Source organism: Chrysochloris asiatica, unplaced genomic scaffold, assembly GCF_000296735.1.
Source record: "Chrysochloris asiatica unplaced genomic scaffold, ChrAsi1.0 scaffold00113, whole genome shotgun sequence".
Lineage (NCBI taxonomy): Eukaryota > Metazoa > Chordata > Mammalia > Afrosoricida > Chrysochloridae > Chrysochloris > Chrysochloris asiatica.
This window is the reverse complement of record NW_006408631.1, coordinates 5,330,676-5,356,139: the sequence shown is the minus strand read 5'-3', so window position 1 is coordinate 5,356,139 and position 25,464 is coordinate 5,330,676. Positions and strand designations below refer to the sequence as shown.

Below are 25,464 nucleotides of genomic sequence, written 5' to 3'. Positions count from 1 at the left end.
CAAGAAAAAAAAATTATTAACATTTGGAAAGATTTCTTTTAAAAGTAACTGATATCTCCTTTCCTGAGTGTTAATGAAGTCAGTTATGATCATCTATAATCTCACTTCCTCTATACCTACTCCGCCAGAAATGACCACTGTTGAAGTTTTCTTTCCTGTTTTTCCTTGTAATTACATATGTTGTTATTATGTGCAGTTGCCTTGGTTCTGACTCATAGCAACCCTGTTATCAGGCTTCTAAGGAGAGGCTAATGAGTTTAAACCATCGACCCTGTGGTAAGCAGTTCAGTGTTTATCCTATAGCGCAATACGCATTTTGTTTTTAAGCTAAAGTAGATAAAACAGTAGTAGATTACAATGGGGATGGAGAAGCTAAAGTTGCAGAGTTAGTAAAAAAGAAAAAATCAAAAAGACTACTTTTCCTATAAAGATGATCACTGGTAAGAAAAAGAGAAAACAAAAATTTTGTGGGTCTTTGTATTTTTTTATTGTTGTTGTTGTTATGTGCCGTGGAGTCGGTTCTGACTCATAGTAGCCCTGTACAGGGTTTCTGAGGCTGTAAATCTTTATAGGAGCAGAAAGCCTCATATTTCTCCTGTGGAACAGCTGGTAGTTTCGAACTGCTGACCTTGCGGTTCGCAGCCCAATTCGTAACCACTACGCTACCAGAGCTCCTTATATTTCTTTATAGAGAAGTAAATTTTTATTAGCTACAGAGTAGTAAATAATTTTCATTGCGAAAAATGATTTGTGAATATTACTATAATGGATGTAACCAAAAACTGAAAAAATATTATTACTATTTTAATAGTTACTATTAACTGAATGTCTCTTTCCAGTGTCTCAGAAAAAAAGAAGTCTCAATAGCACTTCTGCAAATTAAGGTAGAAACTATATTCTGAATCAGAAAATATTAGACTTTGTTCTGTATTTTATTGATTTGTTGAACATACTAATGGTTACTGAAAATGCTTTAAAATTTATAACAGAAAACTAGTCTCAAGCAATCTCTAACTCAGAAGAGTTTATGTCTGTCAAAACAAATCGGCATGACCTGAGGAATTTTCATAAACATCAGATGTTCAAAAGCACATTCCTAGATTTTGGTAAGGATGGAGTCTGGACATGTGAATTTTAGAAAAGTTCCATGGGTGACTACTCTGTTATATAGTCAGAGCACAGAAACCCTGAGTTAAGTGAGAAATTAAAGCTACTTTTCTCCCCAGCAAAAACCAGGTAAATGAAAACAACAAAACTCCAAATACTAACATCTTACCTTTAAGGCTCAATTTTACTAGCAAATTTAGGAAGACAGGTAAAATATGCTCTTCATAATACTAAACAAAGAACTTGCCTACATATCCATCACTTTCAACTATGACTTAGAACTTTAAATAGACACAAGCGACTTAAAAAAAAAACAACTTTTAATTGTGAATTGAGTGAAGGTTTATAGAGCAGATCACCAGTTTGACATTCAGTAACTCATACATTTTGTTTCATTTCAATGATTATAGTTCCCTCCATGTAACATCAGTTACCCCACTTCGTTCCTGTGATTAATTTGTATGCCACCTTCCTTCCCTCTCTTCTAAACTTTGTCCTTAGGTAAATGCTGCACTTTTGATCTTGAACGGTTGTCCACCCCTATATGCCCATCTACTGCTTGGCTGAAAATTGAGCCACAAGGGTGAATTCAGTTCCAGATGGGGAACAGTGAGCAAGGGCTATGTCTCTGGTTTCTCCAGTTTCTTTCTAATCAGTAAACCCAGTCTTTTTAAAAATTTCTGAATTTTGTTTCATAGAGGGTTATAGTCTTGAGTTCCTCCAGTATCTTTCTTACCAGTAAGGCTGCTCTTCCCCGCCCCCCGCCCAAATAATTAAAAAATTTTGTTCTACATTTTTTCCCTTTCTATTGAGGACCAGGAAGTGACTTTTGAAAAACCCAAGCTGTGCTTTGACCACCAGGTTCTTATACTGTGGCAGCCATAGAAGTAATACTTCTTCACATGAAACAATAAACCATGCCACATACCACTCTTGAAATTGCAACAAACATATATACTACCTGATTTAAACATCACTTGTGACATTAAGAGATCATGTAAACTGCTGATATTGTCCCAGCCTGGTAGAAATACCAGTATTGCACCATCCTGCAAGGAAATGAAAGAACTATTATATCAACAACACACTAATAAATTCTGTGCACATTAAAATTACATAAATTCAAACTAAGTTTAGTTACTGGATAACATAAAGAATACAAGCTCACTTTTAAAAATTTAGAAATTTTAAATCTTTTTAGAAAAAAGTAATAAAACTAACCTCTTCTTCTAAAACAATGTATCGGATAAGGGCAGCAATCAAATTCAGATCAACTTTATCATCATCCATCATTTCTAAAACATCTACAGTACTTGCAGAATACCTATCGAAGTCGAACAGAAAGTACAAAATATTTGAAAAAGAGATTATATGTCTACCATGATTGAGTTTCTTCAATTTATATAAAACCTTCAAACATAACAAAATTTCCATCTGCAAATGGAAGACTATAATTGGAAGAACTATGAATCAGCAGGTTAATAGTGTTCAAAAATCAAATCAGCACAGTATATAGCTGCTGCTGTTAAATGCGGCTGAGTAGGTTTTGACTATTCAGAGCTATTTAATTCATCCAATGTTAAAGTCCCACAGCAATCCTGTATAGTGTACTGGAAGAACAGCTAGTCGGTTTGTATTGTTGACCTTGGGGTTAGCAGTCCAGTGTTTAACCTATAGTGCCACACCAGGACTCTAGCTAGAATATGAGATTTGAAATTTACCAGTTTAAGAATGTACAAATTCATATGACAATCCCTGATTTTTGTTTTATTCATTTAGCCACTGGATTCTTTGAATAAATTAAATTTACCTTCTTCGCAGTTCCCTTACATAATCTGGCCAGCGTTCTTTATAGACTGCTTCTTTTTCTTCTTTTTCTTGTCTGTTTATATGCCCTTGCATGAAACCCCTCTTAAACTGAGATCTGTGTTCCTTTTGCTCTGGGACATATCTGAAAAAAAAAAACAAACACTGTTAAAAATACATTCTTTTTCAATCATTTTAGATTTTGCTAATATGTGACACTACATTTAGGATTTAAAAAGATTTTAAAGATGATTTTTCACTATATTTCTAGTGAATGGGTGCTAAAATTCCAATACTTAATTTATATTGCAAATATCTGACAACTAAAAGCCATTTCTTTTCATACAGTACATAGACATCTACCCATTTTTTTACCCACTGCCATCAAGTCGATTCCAACTCATTGTAATCTTATATGGGATTCCTGAGAATGTTTGTAAATCTTTATTCAGGAACTGACAGCCTCTTTTTTCTCACATAGAGCAGCAGCTGGTGGGTTTGAACTTCAACTTTGAGATTAGCACCCAAGGCCTAACCTACATTCACCACCAGAGTTCATTAGCAGTCAAATTAAAAAGGAAAAGAAGCTTCCACCATCAATTTTAACTTTGCTTTAAAACACAAGTTTATGTTAATTATTAAGTCTTGTCACAATAGTTAATGATTGTCTAGTAGGAGGACTCAAAATTGTAAATATGGGACATTCCCAAACCTGACTGGCACTCTTGTGATTTGGATTCAGTAGATATGGCTGGGGTTGGTTAATCTAGGAATTGTATTTAATGTCTCAGAACATTCAGAGTGTATCAGACCTAGCCATCAGAGCTATTTAATTCATCCAATGTTAAAGTCCCACAGTAACATCATGATAAAGTCAGAAATTACATACAATACTCTCCTGTGTGGAGTCCTGGTGTGGCGTTGTGGGTTTATGTGCCAGACTGCAAAGCCATTTGAACTGCAGGGCTGGTGGTTCAAGCTCAACAATCGCTCCTCGGAAACCCTATACAGGGTCACTATGGGTTGGAACCGACTTGATGGCACTTAACAACAACTCTCCTGTGCATTAGTCCTGTGCTCTACTATGATTCCACCATGCTGCAGTGACTGCACAAAACAGAAGTTACATCTGCCAACAGTAGTTAGTACTGGTCTTGGATTCTGAGAGGGCCTGGGGTAGGAAGACAAAGAAAAGGGCACCTGCTCTTTAACCCAATCTCTCTGAACTCAGGTAGAGGACCAACTTCTAAAGGTATATCGTGGGGTTTAGAGGATAGTTTTTGGAATCAGACAAAACTGGACTGATATCCTTGCCAATGACTATGTCTTCTTAGACAAGTGAATAGATCTCTGGCCTTTAGTTTCTTTATTTAAGAGATTAATACTTTTATAACGTTACTAAGGATAAAATGTGGTAAAATATAGTGCCTGACAGATAGCAAACATCCCAAAACAGCGTTAATCCCCTTCCCTGTTCAGTACCTGTAACCCAAGTCTTCAAAACATATAGAGAGGCACCAACTTGAAGTAGGGTAACCTGAGACAGAGATTGGTCCTAATCAGCAAAATGAACCCAGTTGGCTCCCTTACCAGCAATTGCAAGAACAGAGGTAATCTTCAGCCCCCAATCACGGCCCTCTATTCATTGCATAGTAATCTCACTTATTTCTTCCTACCAATTTCCCAGTAGTATAATTCTTCTGGGAAGAGGAGAGCTGGCAGCTTCTGATGGACTAAGGGCCACCCTCCCTCTTTTGATTCCCCTCTTAGAGCTGGTTATCAATTGCATAGATAACATCTTTTTCCTCCCACAGAAGTTTCTACCATCTAGGGAGGTTAAGTAAGCAACTGATGATTTTTTTTAACACTAGATTTTGAGTCCCAAAACTGTTTTCAATACTGTTAAGCAATTGTTCATTATTCTATTAGGAAACAACTGGCAAATATGTCATGGTAGAAAGCAAGACTCATAAAAGATTATGAGGTTGAAGAGGGAGTACATACAAAATTTGCAAACACTGGTGATAAAACAAAGGCATAAACCATTACATGTTGTCTGTCTCATACTTAGTATATGCCATCCTCTTTTTACATATTATGTTTCGTTTTATCCTCCTGAAATTCCCCACCTTTCTCACTTGCCCAGTCTGCTCTTGCAATATATTCTCATTGCCAGTGCAATCCTTACTTCCCCAATCCTCCTTTATGGAACAGCCTGTATGTTTCCCTTTGTCAATATGAGCTCTGGAGGCATGCACCAAGTCATTCCTTACTTTATACTCACAGTTCCTAGCATGTTGCAAGATACAGAGGAAGGTTTAAATAAATGCTTTTTAAAGAAAGGAAGGAAGTTGATCAAAATGCAGCTGACTTCCTCCCATGTAAATTAGGTTATAAGATCTCTGCTCTCACTTCCTGGTTTTCTCATTTAACAAAGGAGCAGTGGAGTCTTGAAACATCTCATCACAAGTGTTTCTACAGATCTCTTATTTACTCAGATGTTTACCACAGGCCAGCCACTGTACTAGACAACAGTTACACAGATGAACAAGACAGAATCCTGGACCATGAAAGGTATGAAGTCTAGAGTAAGTGGCAAACTTAAAGAGATACACCACACAGAAATAAGGTGAATGTTATAGAACATATGTCATTAGAGTCCAGATGAGAAAGCATTTCACTCTGTGAGAAGTATCACTGAAGACTTAGCAGGTACTTTAGCTGTTAACACATAAAAGGGGATAGAAGATTGCCAATGGACATTTAAAACAGTATGTAACAAGGTATAAATGAAGGGGCATGGCCTAGCATATTAAAGAAGAGTGCATGGTTTAGCATGGACAAGCCATAAGATGCATGGATAAGATGCACAACATGCATGGGAGACGAGGCTAGAAAAAGATGAGGGGAAATTGACGAGCTAAGGAATCTGGACTTGTATCATCTCAATCTTTTTTTCCATCAAGGAGTGTAAACGTTAATTTTGTACAACCCCATAGAAGGCCAGCGGTCGGTTGAAGAAATCAGTAACTTGGGATACCAGCTAGCATGCTTTACTATTAATAATGAAGAAGCAATCAAGATTTTTAAACCAATTTTTAAAGAGGAATCTCATGTGCAAGGCCTGTGTAAGGAGAAAACTCGTATGACCAGATTTATTTTAAAGATAATATACGGCAGTAATGGGGAAGGGGCGGTGGTGAGAGCGAAGACCGCAGGAAGACCAATGGACCACAACTAAGGAAAATTAAAAAGAAGACATGTTTGAGGAGAAAACTCTAGAGCAAACACAACAGAAGCCCGGTGTGTGTTGGAATGGTACACAGAATACTTTAGAGTAACCAGTCAGAGCATGTACAGCAGTGGTTGCTGTTGTTGTTAAGTGCCGTTGAGTCAGTTCCGACTCAACCACCCTTGTAGGGTTTCCAAGGACCTACTGGTGGGTTTGAACTGCTGACCTTGTGATCAGCTGTTCAGTGCTTATCCAACAGTGCCAAAGCATTTAAGCATACCTAGTTTCAAATATTAACTCATAATTTATAGCTTATAAAACTAGGTAGAGAATAAACATGAGCAACTCAGCCAAAAATAAATCATGAACAACTGAGCCAAAATTGATTTGATAACAGTGGGTTTATTATATGTTGTTGTTAAGTGCTGTCGAGTCAGTTCTGACCCATAGACACCCTGTATAGGGTTTCCAAGGAACAGCTGGTGAGCTTAAACTGCCAACCTTGCAGTTCAAACGGCTTTACAGTCTGGCTCATTAACCCACAGCGCCACACCAGGACTCAGGTTTATTATATAGTACACTATTTTTTGTGGAAACATGGTGGAACTTGATATAAGATGATGATATTGACTTGAAAAATATTAAGTTCAACATACCTATGTTGCTCGAAAGCTGCTGAGGAGAGAACTATAGTCCTGAAAACTACCAAAATATAGGACTACTATCAAGGAAACAAAGGAGTTCTGGTAGCGTAGTGGTTACAAATCGGGCTGCGAACCACAAGGTCAGCAGTTCGAAACTACCAGCCGTTCCGCGGGAGAAAGATGAGGCTTTCTGCACCCGTAAAGATTTACAGCCTCGGAAACCCTGTACAGGGTCGCTATGATTTGGAACCGACTTCACGGCACATAAGAACAACAACAACATCAAGGAAACAAAGACTTAACATAAGGAAAACACAAGAGATTAAGAAAATGATTGTATTTAGAGTGGGCAATGGAAGCTGGAAGAGGAGAATAAAAGTCAGGCAGAAGAAACAGGAGAGAGGTTCAAGCATTTAAAAAAGAGGTCTACAACCTTTGCTTCCCCTTAAAATCAACCAGGAATCTTAAAAAATACCTAGCCCCAGGCAGTGTAATTTAAGGTCTGCCATACGAACTGGGCACCTGGATTTTAAAAAGCTCCAGGTCATTTTAATATGCAATAAAGTTTAGAAAGCCCTGATTTAAGAGAAAAGGACATTTGAGGTTTTAGAAGGAAGTGGTCAATGGTGAGTTCCAGAGACTGACAAAAGTTTGGCATGAGAAAGATAACATACTTGAACTCTTTTAATTTCCCTTATTATCCAATATTACTTACCTCACTTTTTCAATGATATCTTCCAAAAGATACTCAACAACTGGGAAAGTAAACCCAGGTATATGTATCATTGGACAGTTACCTATCAAAAGCAAACAAAAATTGCAATATTGTCAACATGTGATAGGTTAAAGACTCTTTATTACTAAACATCAGATATGGTCCTGTAACTTTTACGTGTTATAAAACCTTGGATAATGTCTTCTTTTATAATAAAACCTAAGCTCTTAGACATTCAACAATTTCCCTGGAATAAAATAGAAACCACAAAATAGGTTCAACACATAATGGATAGATTATTTAAGTGACTTAAAACCAATTAGTTAGAAGGCTACAGTTTCTTCATTATTAGCCAAAATGGTGCCATATCAGAGTCTCTAAGTTTTACTGAAATCTAAGTATGAAGCATTACTTCTTGTGGCACTCAGAGTTAACAAAAGAAAAGCAATGAAAAAGAAACCCAACTAAGTATTAAATTATTATTTACTGTTTCAGAATAACTAAAAAAATAAAAATTATTGTTTAGTATTGTTAGATAAATTATATCTATTTTCCAAAACAATTATAGTATACACTTCAAATAAAGCCAACACTAAATCAGAGGTCAGAATACCTGGGCTGATTATTACACCTCTGCCTTTTATAAATTTGAATGTTTTAGGTGTCTTCAAAGAAAAACAACAATAAACAACAAAACACTTATCCTAACCTATTTTGCAAGATGCTGAAGATTAACTGGGATACATTTTACATTTTAAAGGACTCTTTAAAGGTGAATACAATAACATTTACTGAACACCAGCTGTATTACATTTTCCCTCCTTCCCTCACCTTTTTCTTTCCCAATTATAAGCAAGAATATGGCATAATTTTAAGTGCATATTCTTTACAGCCAGAAAAAAATAGGTTAAAAATCTTTCATCTTTCTGTTACTGGTGCAACCTGTAAGCTGTAAGCTCCTTAATTGCTCTTAGGCTTTTTTCTCATCTGCAAAAATGGGAATAAAAACAGAATCTCAGAGCTTATTGTGATGACTAAAGGCAATAAAGTGCCACATGTATTACAAGTGGTCATTATTATTATTATTATTACGAGCAACTGTCATACCAGCCTGTGATAAAAGTCAAAAAAAAAAAAATCACAAAAAAAAATGTATCCAAAACTATTCACATTTGTGTTTTGGATTCAATGATAACATCTTCATTATCTGATAGTAATAGTAGCACCAAGAACCTACCTGTCTTCATTAAAAGAACGCTGATGATGTCACCCTTTGAAATTGGTATGATTCTCTATAAATTAGAATAATATTCAAGTAAAATGAATTACTAAGCAGTTAACAGCCTAATACTACGGCCTTAGTAAATTAATGTACACCAGTAAAAAAGTTAAGATTTCCTCCTACAAAGCAGAAAGGCATAAATCCAGAGGGCATTTTATTGGCATATATAGGTTTTGATAGGACTGAGAAAAAAAGAAAATTGAAATATACCCAGAAACCATCCTAAGTAATGAGTGGGTTTTGAGTTTATTACAAAGAAAAAGTTATTGATTCACTATATAAAAAGTATTTTTGATAAAATAGCAATGTCTTTAAATTACAAAGAAAAGGTATTGATTCACTATATAAAAAGTATTTTTGATAAAACAGCAATGTCTTTAAATTACGTCACACTCTAAATTTATCTTCCTCTGAAAAGCAACTTCTAAAACTGTTGACTGTAAAGGGAATTCTTAAATATACTAGCTATTTGTTACTCTAAGTTCCACGGTTTTGAGATACCTCTACTAAAGTAATCATCATAAATTTTACTCACCAAAATATTCTGAAAACTTCTCTGCATTCAATGTGGCGCTCATCAATATTACTTTCAGGTCCGATCGAGAAGTGAGAAGATCTCTAATTACAGTCATTAAAACGTCTGACTGCAGATTTCTTTCATGGATTTCATCAAGGACAACATGACTCACACTGGACAGATGCCTGCACAAGTGAGAAGCACAAAACTTAAACACTAAACCATGAGAAACTGTTTATCACAATCAGAAAAATTCAATTTAGTAATTACATCTTTTGATAGTATTTAACTGATTTTCTTTAAATGAAACACACTCACGGGTCTGACTGCAGCCACTGAAGGATGATTCCTGTTGTACAGTATAAGATAGAACCCTGTTTCCTTGGTAACCGACTGTGAATAAAAGATGAGTTAATAATTCTGGATTTTCTTTCCTAGTAATTTGCTATTACAATTTTAGAAATTTTTACTAAAAAACTTCATACTTAGTAAACACATTGCAGTAGTATGAACATTATATTCAAGTTCATTACACATTATTTTACTTACCATGATACAGTATTAATGAATTTATTTTAAAAGACATAATATTTAGAGATTGCATGAACTGCTTATAGGCCTCACTGTCTGGTTCAGGGATTGAAAAGACTATTCATTTAAAAAGAGAAATGGAATCTTGATCTCCAGAAAACGATTAAAGAAATGCAATGGAGTAAGATGAGGTTAGAAAAATAAATAAATAAAGACAGAAGTGTAGCTGAATGGTACTAAAAGGTACAGGCCACCAACTTCTTTCAGAGAGAGATGGTCTATTAATCAAAGTGTAGGAAAAAAAAAAATCCTTCCAGAACAAAAAAGCAAATTAAAAAATTATAATCAAAGTATGAATTTCAGTTAGAAAAATTTTGTGGGTTTCCAGACTTCTTGTGTTACACAACAGAAGTCCTTGAAATGTCAATTCTAATAGTAAATATAAAAATAGGAAAAATCTCCTTCACTTTTGAGCTTCCAAGTGTCACTAAAACCTACTGGTAAACAAGAAGTGAATATTCTTTACCTTTGGAGACGAATTTGGTATCCAGTGCTGTTACCATTGCCACAGGACTCTGCCCTTTCTGCAGCTACTCGCTCCGCAACCTTTAAATTAATTAGTGTTACAAAGGCAACAGAGTTTACATTTGAACAAATAGCCTGAGCAACAGTAAAAATGAGGAGCTGTTGAAAAATTATTCTTCAGGTTTTCAGACAAGCAAATATAAAACAAAACAAACCCCACAGATGTATCTAAATTTGTGTGTTGCCTAAGAATTGCAGAGTACTTGCTCATTATGTTTATTTTTCATTTCCTCTTACACTGTCATTCAAAGCCAAATTTTCTTTCAACACTATTTTAAAAGTATCTATCTATACTCAATGCCACTGAGTTGATTCTGACTCATTGAAATCCTAAATACAGTTTACAAGATTGTAAATCTTTATGGGAGCTGACAGCCCGTGGAGCAGCTGATGGACTTGAGCTGGCTATCAGTCCAGTGCTTATTCTACAGTGCACCAGGACTCCTCATACCTTTCAGTGGTGGTGGTGGTGATGTGCCGTGGAGTCGGTTCCAACTCATAGCAACTCTGTATAGGGTTTCCGAGGCTGTAAATCTTTATGGGAGCATGAAGTCTCATGGAACCGCTATGCTGGTAGTTTCAAACTGCTGACTATGACATTAGCAACCTGATTCGTAACCACTATGCTACCAGAGCTCCTTTATACCTTTCTATGTTGTTGTTGTTGTTGTTGAGTGCCATCGAGTCGGGTCCGACCCATAGCGACCCTGTACAGGGTTTCCGAGGGTGTAAATCTTTACGGGAGTAGAAAGCCTCATCTTTCTCCCGCGGAGCGGCTGGTAGTTTCGAACCGCTGGCCTTACGGTTCGCAGCCCGATTCGTAACCACTACGCTACCAGAGCTCCTTAGGAGACACTAATTACTTTCCTTCTTTCTCTCTTAGCTAAAACAATCATAGTGTACTTTGTTTTTTTTTTGTTTTTGGTTGTTGGATAATGAATCAGTATTATTTAATTCATAGCTCTTAGCTGTATTCAGTTCTGGTTCCCAAAAATGAGCTTTGGGCAGACAGAAATTACAATACTGACATGTGTGTCTGAGCTGTGACAGGACAGTGACATATGGTATACAAACCAGAGACTTAATCCCCAAAGTAATTCTAATTAGGGTATCTAGTATATACTGATTCAGAGATTTTTCTTTTCACTACATTAAACTGCTCAATTTCTAGCAGATCTTAGAATAAGCAAATGTGATCTAGTTAACATTTCTTCCTACTGGCAATCTATGGGGTCAAATTTTAAGTATAGATTTTTACGCCATATCTAGCAATGTAACTGTGTTTTATTTTTATTTTAAATGTGATTTATTTTCCACCACCTGTGGTCTTACGTAGTTTCTAGGAATATGATATATAAAGGGTAAAAAACTCTTCTTTGTTTACAATATTTCCTAGAAAGCATAACTTAAAAAATATATATGTTCCCAAAATATTGCCGTAATTGAAAACATAGTTCCTGAACACAGACTCTATACATTAGCACCATCCCAGTCAATAAGGAGATCTGGTAGTGTAGTGGTTACAAATCCGGCTGAGAACAAGGTCAGCAGTTTGAAACTACCGGGAGAACGATGAGGCTTTTTGCTCCCGTTAAGATTTACAGCTTCGGAAGTAGAGGGTCGCTGTGAGTTGGAACCGACTCCACCACCACCAGTCAATTTTACTTTAAGAAGTGAGCTCTTCCCCAGTTGTATTTTGAGAGCCTTCCAACCTGTGTGGCTTATTTTCTGGCATGATAGCTGACAATATTCTGGTGTTATTCATAGTATTTTCATCTTCCAGCATTATATTTTACAGTGTTACACTGCTAATCATAAAGTTTCAGTGACTAAACATTTAGAAGTAGTTTGCGTCTTTGTCTTCCTAGTTTGTCTTAGTCTGAAAACTCCACTACAACCTGCTCACCACGAGTGACCCTGCTGCTATTTAAAACACGAACGGCATAATTTCCAGCATCACAGCAACACACAAGCCACCACAGGACAACAAACTGACAGATGAGTGGTGGAGCTTTAAAATTAGCCAAGGGCGGTACAAACTCACCAGCAGCTCCTCGGAAACCCTATACAGGATCGTTATGGGTCAGAACCAACTTGACAGTACTTCACAACAGCAACAAAAGGAAAGTGGGATCCTGGTGCGGCACTGCTGGAGAAGCACTGGACCGCAAAGTTGAACGGTGGTTAAAACTCACCAGTGCTCCTTGGAAACCCTGTTCAGGGTTACTGTGAGTTGGAACCGACTCAATGGCACTTAATAACAACAACAAAAGGAAGGTAAGAATGGTTGCTTATCTTAAAGAATGTAACCAATGTCACTGAAGTGCATAAGTAAAAATTGTTGAACTGGTATGTGTTATGCTATGTATATTTTCAACAACAAAATAATATAAATTATTAAAAGAAATGCTAACTTTTTACTAGCGTTCAGTACTTATGTAGTGATAAACTAAATATTGAACTGCAAGAAATATTGAATGAATCAAGTTATACAACTGAAAGTATCTGATGGAGATTATTTTTAGCTTGTAATCAATTCTCTTAAAAAGTTTACTAATTTTTCATTCTTTTGATTTCATAATGAAACTTGCCAGGATTTATAATTTATTGTAAACTCATCAACATTGAAACATCTAGTTGTTGTTGTTGTTAATGTGCCTTACAGTTGGTTCCGACTCATACCAACCCTGTACAGGGTTTCCGAGGGTGTAAATCTTTATGGAAGGAGAAAGCCTCATCTTTCTCTCAAGGAACAGCTGACAGGTCATTCAATCTTTCGGCTTTTGCTGTCATTGGGTGCCTTCAAATCAAATCTGATTCACAGCAACATTAAGTGGTAAAGAATTATCCCCATGTGGTTTCTTTACCTATAACCTTTGCTAGAAGTAGACAGTCAGATCTTTCTTCAGGTGGGTTTCAATTGCTAACCTTTTGGTTAGTCAAGCACTTAATCACTGTGCCACCTTCTTCCAGCCTTTCCTATGAAATATTTCTCAGCCAAATAACTGTTTCATAGTAACAAATCCTAAAACTAGTTGTCGTTGTTATTTGCCATTGAGTCTGTTCTGACCCCATGGAGACCCTGAATAGGGTTTGAGGAGCAGCTGATGAGAATTGAACTGTCAACCTTGCAGTTCAAATGGCTTCACAGTCTGGCGCCTTAACCCACAGCTCCACACCAGGACTCCTAAGACTTGATAAGTAAGTATTACATTAATCCTTGAAGACCAGTTAAGTTACAAGACCATCTAAAGGAAAATGCAAGAGAAAGGAGGGGAATTATAACAATAACAGATTACTTACTGAAATAGCACTGATTCTTCTTGGCTGAGTACAAACTATCCTGCATGCAGATCCTTTTCCTCTTTCAATGTAGTTATCCAAAAGGAACTGAGTAACTTGTGTGGTTTTTCCACAACCAGTTTCACCACTTATTACTGTTACCTGATGGTTAGCAATCAAATCGACCAATTCCTATTTCCAAAGGGAAAATATAGTTAAAAAATAATAATAATACATGTTGAATAAGTCTGAGAATATAGTCATCAAAATTCTACCAAGCTGAAGATAATTTTACAAATATTTTAATGCTTTAAAAAGTATGTTATATATGAGAAGACTTCAAACAGTTCATGGAAAACGGAATTAAAAGATAACGGATTTTTCTACAAACCCTATAATGCTTGAAATTTGGGTATCTGGATCTACCACTTTACAAGAAATAAGTAGCATCAAATTATGAAATACAGAGTTAGGGTGCTTTTAAAAAACACATTGACAAGAATAAGACAATGACAAGAATTCTGTTCCATGTACAAGAATTACGTGACACCTGCAGTTACTGAGTACTGAGGTGAACCCCACTGACACTTTAACTATTAAGAACATTATAAATCTGTATCATTATTCATCAATATGGCTTCACTATGGACAAGGTTTGAGCAGTGTTAGATAACAAGGAATAGTATGCAATAACAATTAAAATAAAGGTAACAAAGCTTCAAAATGCTTTCATCAAACAGATAATCTTCGGGTATATGAAAAGTCTAGTTGAGAAAGATCTTCAAAATTTTACATAAACCCTACCATTTTCAATATTAAAAAATATTTTACTGTATTTATAAATCCACTCTTCCAGAGGGATATTATGCCTTTTCATCTATAAAACAATTTAACTTGAAAAGCTACCTTTTAAAAATTACCCAGATCATTAAAATATATTTCAAAATAATTTCCACATTTAAGCACTGGAATCATACTGAGTAAATATTTAGAGGGGTGCTGAGGCTCTGTAGGTAAGCACGGGACTGCAAACTATAAGATCCGCCTGCAGTTTGAGTTCACCAGCCATTCAGTGGGAAAAAGACAAGGTTTTTAATACCTGTGAAGGTTTATGGCCTGAGAAATCCTATATAGGGTTGTTAAGAATCTAACCAACTTGATGGTTAATTCATTTAGCAAGTATGTCATGGGTGACTACAGAATAACAAGCACTGCTCTTTTTCAAGAGAAAACAAAAAAACTGCCATCATGAAACTGCTTTGGCCAAGGAGGGGGACACACAGGTAATGTCAGGTAGTAATAAATGCTGTGAAAAGTAAAGAAAAATAAAGACAAGAGAATAAAAAAGGATGGAACACTATATTATGCTATATGAGGTAATTATGTGATTGTAGTGTAGTGAATTATTTAATGTTTCTTATAACCATAGTATGTAACTCCAACCAAGCCATGTCTTGCTGGGTTTGGGTAAGAGAAGATACTAACAGGATGACGTGACTCAGATGTGGATGTTTGTGGATGTAACAGAGTTAATTCCACTTGTGAAAAACTGAAACTCCAGCACAGGTGTAAAATGAACCATCTCAGAGGCAGGAGGATGCATGATCTTACTATACTATCAGGAAGAAAGAATCAGGAGAGGAGCATGTCCTTTGCACCCTGAAATCACTGAATATTGAACCTCCTTACTCAAGGACAGACAGCTGTGACACCGGAGACATGGCAGAGGAGCAACAGAATCAAGAACCAGAGGACAATACAAGACAGGTATTGTGACATTATAATACAATACTCATCTTGTATTGTGTCACTGGGCAGGAGGCTTGCTTGCAGAGTAGTTTCCAGGCACTAAATTGGGGGTTGGATGTGGTTAGGTTTCCACATTCCACATTCAGCTAGAGCTGAATGCCTTCGGATGAGGCTTATGTTAGAGTGGTGTGCCTTGTGAGCATTTATCAGCAAAACACTGGGTACAGAGAGGCCTTCCTGTTGGCTCAGCTGTGGAGAGGCTGTCCTGACTGGATGAACTGTGCCCTGAGCATTTCTGACCCTGAATTGTACCATGGGGAGTCCTGGAGTAGTGCTGTGGGATAATGCACTGGACTACAAGGTCAGTTTGAACTACAAGGTTGGCAGTTCAAATTCACCAGCTGCTCCTTGGAAACCCAACATAGGTTTCTATGAGTTGGAACTGACCTGATGGTATTAACAACAGCAACTTCTCTAATAAACTCCAGAACTGTGAGTACTGTCTCTGAGTGCTGTGTGGTTACTGCAATGAATTACAGAACCCAGCTGAGTGCTGTGAGAAGAACTGTGCCATCATGTTTTTGCAGTGATGCAGCATACATGATAAATGAAAGATCATACAGTGCTTCAATTTGTAAACTAAATTATTTGGACTTGAATAAAGTACAGGGAATTTACCCAAAGTAACTTACGCGGGGACTTCAGAAGGTAATGGAAAAATTCCATTATCTTCCAATTCCATTTTTCCACAAACTTTTTGACACCGTTTCATATATGTGAAAATTCTATTTTTAAATTCTGAAGATTTCATCTGTTAACACAGTTATGATAAAATTTCAGGAAACTATTTCATGACTATTTTCTCTTTTTGTCCTTGAACCCTTCAACAGAATTACTCTGACTTCCAGCTATAACTTTAGGAGAAGGATACATTTTATTTCTTTTTAACATATAGCTTTAAAAAAAAAATTTTTTTTTAAATAAGCATTTTGCGAATCAAGTAAGTGTATATGAACCTTACCTTTTGCATTCCATATGAAGGTAATTTTTCCCGGAAATGCTGAAATTTAAAAAACAGTTTTAAAATTTGAACAAAGAAATATAATCAAACTATAATCCTGGTGTGGTGATGTACGATAAGCATTCTACTGTAGGGTTGGTTTGAACCACAATGTCGGTGGTTCAAACTCAACAGCCGCTCCTCAGAAACCCTATAACAGGGTTGCTATGGGTTGGAAACGACTTGATGACACTAAGAACAACAACATAATCATGGCAATCATAGGTAAATGTACTAGAATCCAAAAGTATTTTTCTTATTTCACAGCTTTTGTGAAACATTAAGACTTATTTTTTATTAAAAATATTTTACCAATGTTGTTGTTGTTGTTAAGTGCTGTCGAGTCGATTCTGACCTATAGCAACCCTATACAGGGTTTCCGAGGAGCAGCTGGTGAGAACTGCCACCCTTGCAGTTCAAACGGCTTTGCAGTCTGGCGCATTAACCCACAGTGCCACAACAGGACTCTTTGAAACACTTGAAAATATTACTTTTTTTATATCCAGCAATATGGAAATAATTTCTTAAAGTTACTTATAGTAAAGTAAAATCAGATCTGTCATATATCAGCATTCTTATAAACCCTAAATCACTTGCTAGTGCTATTGTCTTATATATTCATCGCTGTACAGGGTCACAATGGGTCAGAACCAACTCAATGGTACTTCACAACAACATATATTCATCACAGATTTTAAATCTTCCTCACATTCTTTTATTCACCGATCAAGCCACTATTTGCTAATCCACTGGATACTAGATCAAACTCAGTCATACAGGATATTTGACTTAGACTGTAAAAAAAAAGAAAAAATTTGGTATAAGAAAATAATCTGATACTGAACTCCATCCACCTCTGCCATTTAAAACTGATCTTAGGTAAGCCAAACGAAGTGTTAATTCTGAAAATGTTTATCTGTGAATGTTGCTACAGGAGCTATACAAAATATATTAAAAAATAACAGTTTGACATGTTGCCTACGGAACAAATTTTTGGTAGATTTAATAGGCATCAAAGACCTACAAAGGATAGCTCTGGACAACAATGAGCACCTCAGGACAGCTCATTGGTTCCAACCATGAAATCGAATTGTCATCAAACAGCCAATGGATCCTTTCTTTCTTACAAGATGCCTTTCTCTAATATTGTAGTACATATTTGTATTTTAAAGAAATGGCCCTCAAAATATCCTCAATATTTCCACACACACACAAAGTGAATATTTTATTAGTACTATCAAAGAACCGTTGCTCCTTGGAAAGCCTATACAGAGTCGCTGTGAGTGGGAACCAACTCAATGGTACTTAATAACAACTACAGAATATTCTCAAAAGTATACAGTTTTGTGTTTTAAGTGGAAGGTATTGGAAAACTTCAGTTCTTGTTATATTTTATCTTTTAACATAAATATGTCACCTAATTCTTTAGAGATTAAATTCTATCATCTGTACAAGGAAAAGAACAAAATGGTTTGGAAGAACCTTTATAATTCCAACCCCCTTGACTCAATAATTTATGGCAACCCTATATGCTATAAAGCAGAACTGTGCTCTATTAGGTTTTCATGTTTGTGACCTTTAAAATCACATTACTATACGGTCTGTCTTCTAAGGCTGGGCTCAAACCTCTAATTTTTTGGTTAGCAGCTGAGCATTTAACCATTTTCTCCACTCAGAGATTCATCATGAGTATGATCAGACTTAATGGCAACTAGTTCAACTAAGTAACCACTGAACTGACTTAGAAATGCAAACAACAAAAAAAATGCATTTTTATGTGTACCAACATCTCAAACAATTCTTAACACACATGACCTGCTGAAAATGAAGTAAACTATAAGCTATGTAAAATTCTCATTGTTACTTCTCCTTACCTGCATTTCAATATACCGAGGATCAGTTTTTTTTCTTTGTAACTCTTCCAATAGCTGTTGGTCTAAAGTTACATCTGGTTCATTTTTTTGCAAGAGATACTCAGAATCTCGGTCTATGTATGCTTTATCCCTGCTTTTAAATGTCCTTTTTTCTTGGTCTATCGATTTCTTTTTCTGGTCCTCAAGTTTCTTCTCTGAGCTGGGTTTGTTCTCTGTAGCAACTTCAGCTCCATATCTACTTTGACAAAAACAAAACAAACAAGCAAAAAAAAAAAAAAGGTCAAACAAGAGCTCCCCCTAGAATAAAAAAATACACATATTATTTTAAATATTACAAAAGAACCAATATAAAAGACTTTTATTGTTTTCTCTTAGTAGAACAATTATATATTTAGAATCTTATAATGAATTCATGGAGTCCTGGTGTGGCACTGTGGGTTAATGTGCTGGACTTCAAAGCCAGTTTGAACCACAAGGTTGGCAGTACACCAGCTGCTCGTTGGAAACCCTTTACAGGATTGCTATGGGTTAGAAATGACTCCATTGTACTCAACAACAATGAATTCATGTTCTTGGACTGTTAAATAGGTAAATCATTACTTGGTGTAGTTGAAAAAATAAAAATCCACACATAACTGTCAATCCTTCACTGCAGTTTAGCAATGATTCATTGGTCATTGCTGTTTGTTTTTCCTTCTGATTTTCTGGGCCTGGTTTAATTTCACAGTGTCTTTTTTTCCTTTCATTCTTTATGAGTTATAAATGTGATGCTACATTACATAGTCCCTAAAAAGCAACTGATAAGCTATTCCCTAAATGATATAGTTCCTGTTGTCAACTTTCCTAAAGAAATAGCAATTAACTTCCTGCAGGTCTCCTCCACAGGAGGGAAGGAATAATAATAAATAGCGTAACAGAAATCTCATACCCTAACAGACTAGTTCTGACATTTAGCTTTCCCCTAATATGTTGTTGTTGTTAAGTGCTGTGAAATCAGTTACAACTCAGTGACCCTGTCTAGGGTTTCCAAGGAACACTTGATGGGTTTGAACTGCAGACCGTGTGCTGATCCTACAATGCCACACCAGAAGTCCTCTGTTTTTGTTGTTAAGGCGGTTCTGACCCATAGCGACCCTGTACAGGGTTTCTAAGGAGCGACTGGTGAGCTGGTTGTTATTGTTAAGTGCCACCGAGTCGGTTGCAACCCATAGCGACCCTGAACAGGGTTTCCGAGGCTGTAAATCTTTACGGGAACAGAAAGCCTCATCTTTCTCCTGCAGAGCAGCTGGTAGTTTCAAACTGCTGATTTTGCAGTTCATAGCCCGATTCATAACCACTACGCTACCAGCGCTCCATATATATATATATATATATATATACACACACACATATATACATACATACACACACATACACACACACACACTACTTCAAGGCTAAATTTCACTTATAAAAGAGCCCAGCTATGTTAATCTTTTACAAGCAATATTATGAAAAGTAATACTCTTTGTCCATTGTTTTAAAAGAATTTTTTTTTACCCATGATCCTCAGGAGCAAACCAGGATATGTGTGCTTCTGAATCTTTATCATTCTTAGCTTGGACAGAATTCAGCAACTGCACAATTTGTTCTTCTCGGCGTTCATCCATGTGTACCACAGCTCTCTTTTATGGAAAGGAAAAAATATTTTTATTTACATAAAAGGTGTGCAAAATTATATTTAGTAACTAAAAATAAATAAAGACAAAAGAACAAATGTTTAGCAAAACTATTTTAAAGTTACTTATCCTGTAATTGTCCTCTAGTCTAATTCCATGTTCTCAACCTAATTAAAAGAGTCCTGGTTTGGTACTTTAAGAAATCACTAGACTGCTAATCAAAAGGTTGGGGGTTCAAACTCACCAGCCACTCTTTGGAAACCCTATACAGGGCTGCTATGAGTTAGGACCAACTGGACAACCTAATTAAACAGCTTCGTTTATATTCTTCTAAATAGTTTTCTACAACACACCTATACAAATGAGCGCTAATACAATTGGCAAAAAAAAAAAAAAAAGCATATTCATTTGGTTCTCCTACCCTCACTGTATTTTCCCTGCTTAAAAAATTTAAAAATACTCATTATTAAAACCCAAGGAGCTCTGGTAGCATAGTGGTTACGAATTGGGCTGCTAACCTGAAGGTCAGCAGTTCGAAACTACCAGCGGTTCCGCAGGAGAAAGATGAGGCTTTCTGCTCCCCTAAAGATTTATAGCTTAAGAAACTCTGTGCAGGGTCACTAAGAGTTGGAACTGACTCCACGGTACTTAACAACAACATCATTATTAAAACCCAGCTATTTTTGTTACAAAGGAACCCTGGTAGCACAATGGATTATGAACTGAGCTGCTAACTTCAAGAATAGTAGTTCTAATCTACCAGTTGCTCCAAGGGAGAAAGATAGGTTTTTCTACGGCTATAAAGATTTACAGTGTCAAAAATGCTATACAGGTTGCTACGAGTTGGAACTGACTCTGTGGCACACAACTACCACTAGACCTTAGATTAGACTCCTGTTTGGCACTGTAGGATCAGTACTGGGCTGAGAACCACAAGGCTGGCAGTTCAAACCAACCAGCTACTCCTCAGAAACCCTATACAGGTTCGCTGTGAGTCAGGATCTTCTTGAAAGCACTAACATTGTTTTGTTAAAAACAAAAAAAACCTAAGTTAAAAACTAGTAATATTTCGGTTGTGATGAGCTTTTACACTAAGGATCTTACAAGACAAGGGACAACTGGGAAGTGAGAAAGCAGCTTAGAAGGAATAAGTGAAAATGATCAGCACTTCATGGAGATTTTGATCCAATGTCACAAATGATTCAGTGGCTTCAAATAATTAGTTAAAATAAGACTTAGAAACCTTAAACATATAACTAGGAAATGCAGTTACAGACTAGGTAAAAGAAGAACGAATGTCAAAATTCATTATTTTTTGGAGACTTTTGTTTTCAGAAATGGCAAGTTTAAAATAAGATTCTTTGAAAATTTATAAGCCTACAAACCTTGGGGTCTTTAAAATTCAGGTTTAATAATGTACATCTCAATCCACAGGCAACTGGAAACATCTGAGGAATGCTGAAAATTGGAAACTATTAGGAAAAAACTAAAAGAGGAGAAAGTATAAATGAAGTATATAAAACAGAAATCCTGAGTAAAGAAAGTTTAGGATTTGAAGACTATTTAATTGGGGGAGGGGGGGGCGGGCAAGAGAAAAGAACCAAAACCAACTGTTTCAATTTCAAGGTTGGGTATTAAATGAACAGTAGTAACATTCATCATTAGAAGGCTATTGTGACAGTGTGTATTTTGGGGTAAGAATGGTGACAGAAGTCAAAGTAGAACGTTGAGTTTGGGTTATAGACAGTTATGAACAACAGTAGAATTTTCCAATAAATATTTTAAAATGAACCAACCACCAACAAACCAACCAACCTAGCCCACTGCTGTGGAGTCAATTCCATGTGCTAGAGTAGAACTTCTCCATAGGATTTTCCTGGCTATAATCTTTATGGAAGAAGACTGTCAAGCTTTTTTTTCACAGCAGCACTGGGTGGGCTGAATTGCCAGCCTTTCCATTAGTTGTTAAGTGCAAACTATTTGTGAAACCCAGATAGCAACAAGGAACTGGGTAACTGGATCTCTGGAAATACTTTGTTTTCAGAGTTGAAAATAGGACAAAGAAGTCCTGGTGTGACGCTGTGGATTAATGTACTGGATTGCAAAGTCAGTTTGAACTACAGTTCAAACTCAACAGCTGCTCCTCCGAAACCCTATACAAGGTTCCTATGGGTCTAAACCAACTCTATGGCACTTAACAATAGGAGCTAAAATCACATGGATATGTGAGCTCTCTAAGTTTCAAAAACACTGCGGGCACAAGAATGAGGAATGAACTCCTAACAGAGTCCCGCATTTGGGTAGGCAAACAAGTCAGAGAATAATCAAAAAGCAACCGGAGAGGAAGCAAGAGAATACAAATGACGAGTAACAAGTTACCTTTGCCAGAAAAATAATTTTTAGAAAGGAGTTTAAATCAGGAGCATAAAATTGCAATGAAAAATAACTAAGGCTGAGAACTGAGAAATTTACCACTGGATTCAGCAACTATGTGGTTAGCAATGACACCAAAGTTTTTAAAAAACAAGGATGGGGAGGAAGCAGAAGCTAGAGTAAGGGATTAAAGAAAGCAATGGGTAAAATGACCATTATTTTAAGATCAATTGTGAACCTGTCTTTAGCGGCTTTCACTCAATCCCCACTCCACTGCACCAACCCGGTGAAAAGCTCCTTTCCTTCACCCCCTAACCAGTGCAATCAGATTTTTACTTCTTCAAATCCACAGAAAGGAGTTCTTAACAGTTAAGTGCACGAGTACTAACCAAAATGTTGCCAGTTTGAACCCACCCAGTACCCCTGGAAGACAGACAGGTTGAAAACCCTATGGAGCAGTTCTACTCTGCACACATGTGTGCCATGAGTCAAAATCAACTTGGCTACAAGGACCCACAGAAAGGACTCTCATCAAGGTCACTGGTGACCCTGTTAAACCAACGCAATATTACTTGACATTTGTACAGCATTTGCTACTATAGAGTACTTTTTTCTATACTTTCTTTCCCTTAAAGAGTCTTTGTGGTGCAGTGGTTAATAACTGAAAGGTTGATAGTTTAAACATACCAGCCCATCTGTGGGAAAATGATGTGAATGTTAAAGATTTCAGCCCTAGAAACAATATGGGACAGTTCTACTTTGTCCTGTAATACTTCTACGAGTCTACATGGAGTCAAAGGCAATGGGTTTTTCCCTTAAACACTACTCCTGGATTCCAAAACAAGACCCATCTCTTCATTTTCCTCTTCTCTGTTTGCTCCTTCCTACATACTCTTGCAACCTTCTTTTCTTCTGACCCTTAAATTCTATTGTTTTACTTTTTACATCCTTGCTATTCAGGAATTAATAGCAATTCTTTAAAAGAGGCAAGAAGAATTTACTAATTGTATATTTGAAACAGGTATCAGACTTCTTTCAGGATGTATGACTGGAATTCAATAGATATGTTGGGAATGAATGTATGAAAAAGTAGTATCCCCACTACTAAATAGTGGACTCCTGGTATGGTGCTGTAGGATCAGCACTGGACTGAGAACCACAACGTCAGCAGTTCAACCCACCAGCTGCTTCTCGCAAATCCTATAAAGAGTCACTGTGGGTCGGAAAGGAATAAACGGCACTTAACAACACCAATCAGTGAGTGGAGCTTTGGTAGTGCAGTGGTTAGGTGCTGGACCCCTAAAGGAAAGGGTCTGCAGTTCAAACTCATCAGCTACTGGGGGAAAAGAGGTGGCCGTCAGCTTTCCTATTTACAGCTTTGAAAACAGCATGGTGCAGTTCTACTCTATCCTTGACAGTCTCTATGAGTCAGAGTCCACTCAAAGGGTAAACAGGTATTTTTATGAGTGCTTTTAAAGAAATGACATGATTTTATTAGAATGGTTGACTCAGGGAGCTTTGTTGTTATTAGTTTTCCTTTACTACTGATCTTCAAACTTAGAATCACCAAGCTGAAGATTGATGATCCCTTTCAAGTTCCTTCCACTTCTAAGATTCTAAATTTCCTTCTCAAAGACGAGCTGCTAATCAATAGAAAACATGTCACCCCCAACATGGCCTCGTGGGGGATTTTTAATATAAAAAATTGAAGCTGGACTATTGTTCTGATCGATCAAAACCGTGCCGGGTCGCTTTTGTCTCCCTTGCAAACCTACCGCTATCCTACAGGGTTGCTTTTTTGTGTGTTTAGTTCACCAACCAAACAACTTGAGAGAGAAAAAAAGGGACAATTATCCTATAGAAAAGGGAGGCCACAGCGTAGTGGTTACAAATCGGGCTGCTAACATCAAGGTCAGCTGTTCGAAACTACCAGCTGTTCCACGGAAGAAATATGAGGCGTTCTGCTCCTGTAAAGATTTGCAGCCTCGGAAACCCTGTGCAGGGTCACTATGAGTCGGAACCGACTCCACGGTACAACCCAATAAAGTTAACTTTGGTTAGAATTTGAACATTTTGGTCCATAGTCAGCGTACCGTATCAGCCATCATACCGCTCACATCAGATGCTCAAGCATAACGTTAAGTACTATAACATGCGTTACAGGAAGCTTGAAAAGGTTACAAAGTTCCACTTCATCTACACTTCAGAAAGCACATGCACCATTTAAAAAATAAAAGGAAAAATTAGAGGCGTCCGAAGGAAAAAGAGGACCTTCTGTCTTGTCCCTCCCCATTATCGAGTCTCTTAATTACCTCGTGCCTCTCCGCATCCTTGTTCTTCTGGCCCTGCCTCTTCGCGTACCACAAGCCGATTTCGCGGCCTTTCAGGTGCCCGGGATGTCGGCCCCGGCCGCCTCGACCACCTCCTCCTCCACCGGACCCTCGGCTCCCTCCACGACCCCCTCCATAACTCCCGCCCGAGTTGCGGGGACAGTCATCGCGGCTCCAGTTCTGATGGTGGTCATAGCTCATTGTCCCGGTGGGCTGGAACTCAAGAGAATCCGCAACCGCCAGAAAAGGCTTTCGGGCCCGGAAGCAAGTGCGCATCCACTAGAGTTTTGCTTCCGGCGCCCAACGCGAGGGGGCGGGTTGTTGAATGTCACAGGCAACCTTTTCCGGTGACGTCACAGGGTGAAGGTCACGAACGCTAGCGAGTGATTCGAGTGAAGTAAGTTTAAGTGTAAGGTGCTGTCCGAGGGGGACACGCTTGCAGGTTTTCTTTCCCTGGGCATGGCAGTTGGTGACATGGATTTGGGTTTGACTTTCTGATTCCTCTTAGCATGATCTAGACTTTACTGTCAATTGTTGTTATGTGCCGTGGAGTCGGTTCCGACTCATAGCGACCCTGTACAGGGTTTCCGAGGCTGTAAATCTTTACGGCAGCAGAAAGCCTCATCTTTCTATTAGGATACGGATAATAAATGCTTAAAACAAAGCACCTGTGATTGATGCATTTTCTCCTCAAAGCCCATAAACAAATAACATGAGCC

The 25,464-nt window shown here is 37.3% G+C and overlaps 1 protein-coding gene across 3 annotated transcripts in view; it reads right to left on the bottom strand.

Annotated features, from left to right (window-relative positions):
- The window catches only part of DHX36 (DEAH (Asp-Glu-Ala-His) box polypeptide 36), a 58,949-nt gene extending 33,929 nt beyond the window's left edge, over positions 1 to 25,020 (bottom strand). For 2 of the 3 annotated variants that reach the window (XM_006867960.1, XM_006867961.1), the window contains exons 1-12: positions 24,728 to 25,020; positions 19,924 to 20,048; positions 18,385 to 18,619; positions 16,472 to 16,510; positions 13,723 to 13,893; positions 10,361 to 10,440; positions 9,622 to 9,696; positions 9,322 to 9,488; positions 7,505 to 7,586; positions 2,918 to 3,058; positions 2,329 to 2,431; positions 2,069 to 2,156 (exon numbers count right to left, since the gene is read on the bottom strand). In XM_006867960.1, the coding sequence (XP_006868022.1) occupies positions 2,069 to 2,156; positions 2,329 to 2,431; positions 2,918 to 3,058; positions 7,505 to 7,586; positions 9,322 to 9,488; positions 9,622 to 9,696; positions 10,361 to 10,440; positions 13,723 to 13,893; positions 16,472 to 16,510; positions 18,385 to 18,619; positions 19,924 to 20,048; positions 24,728 to 24,946 (1,525 nt within the window). In that variant the 5' untranslated portion in view covers positions 24,947 to 25,020. The remainder of the gene's footprint in view (positions 1 to 2,068; positions 2,157 to 2,328; positions 2,432 to 2,917; positions 3,059 to 7,504; positions 7,587 to 9,321; positions 9,489 to 9,621; positions 9,697 to 10,360; positions 10,441 to 13,722; positions 13,894 to 16,471; positions 16,511 to 18,384; positions 18,620 to 19,923; positions 20,049 to 24,727) is intronic. The other variant, XM_006867962.1, reaches the window with a different exon arrangement.
- Between the last annotated feature and the right edge of the window lie 444 nt (positions 25,021 to 25,464).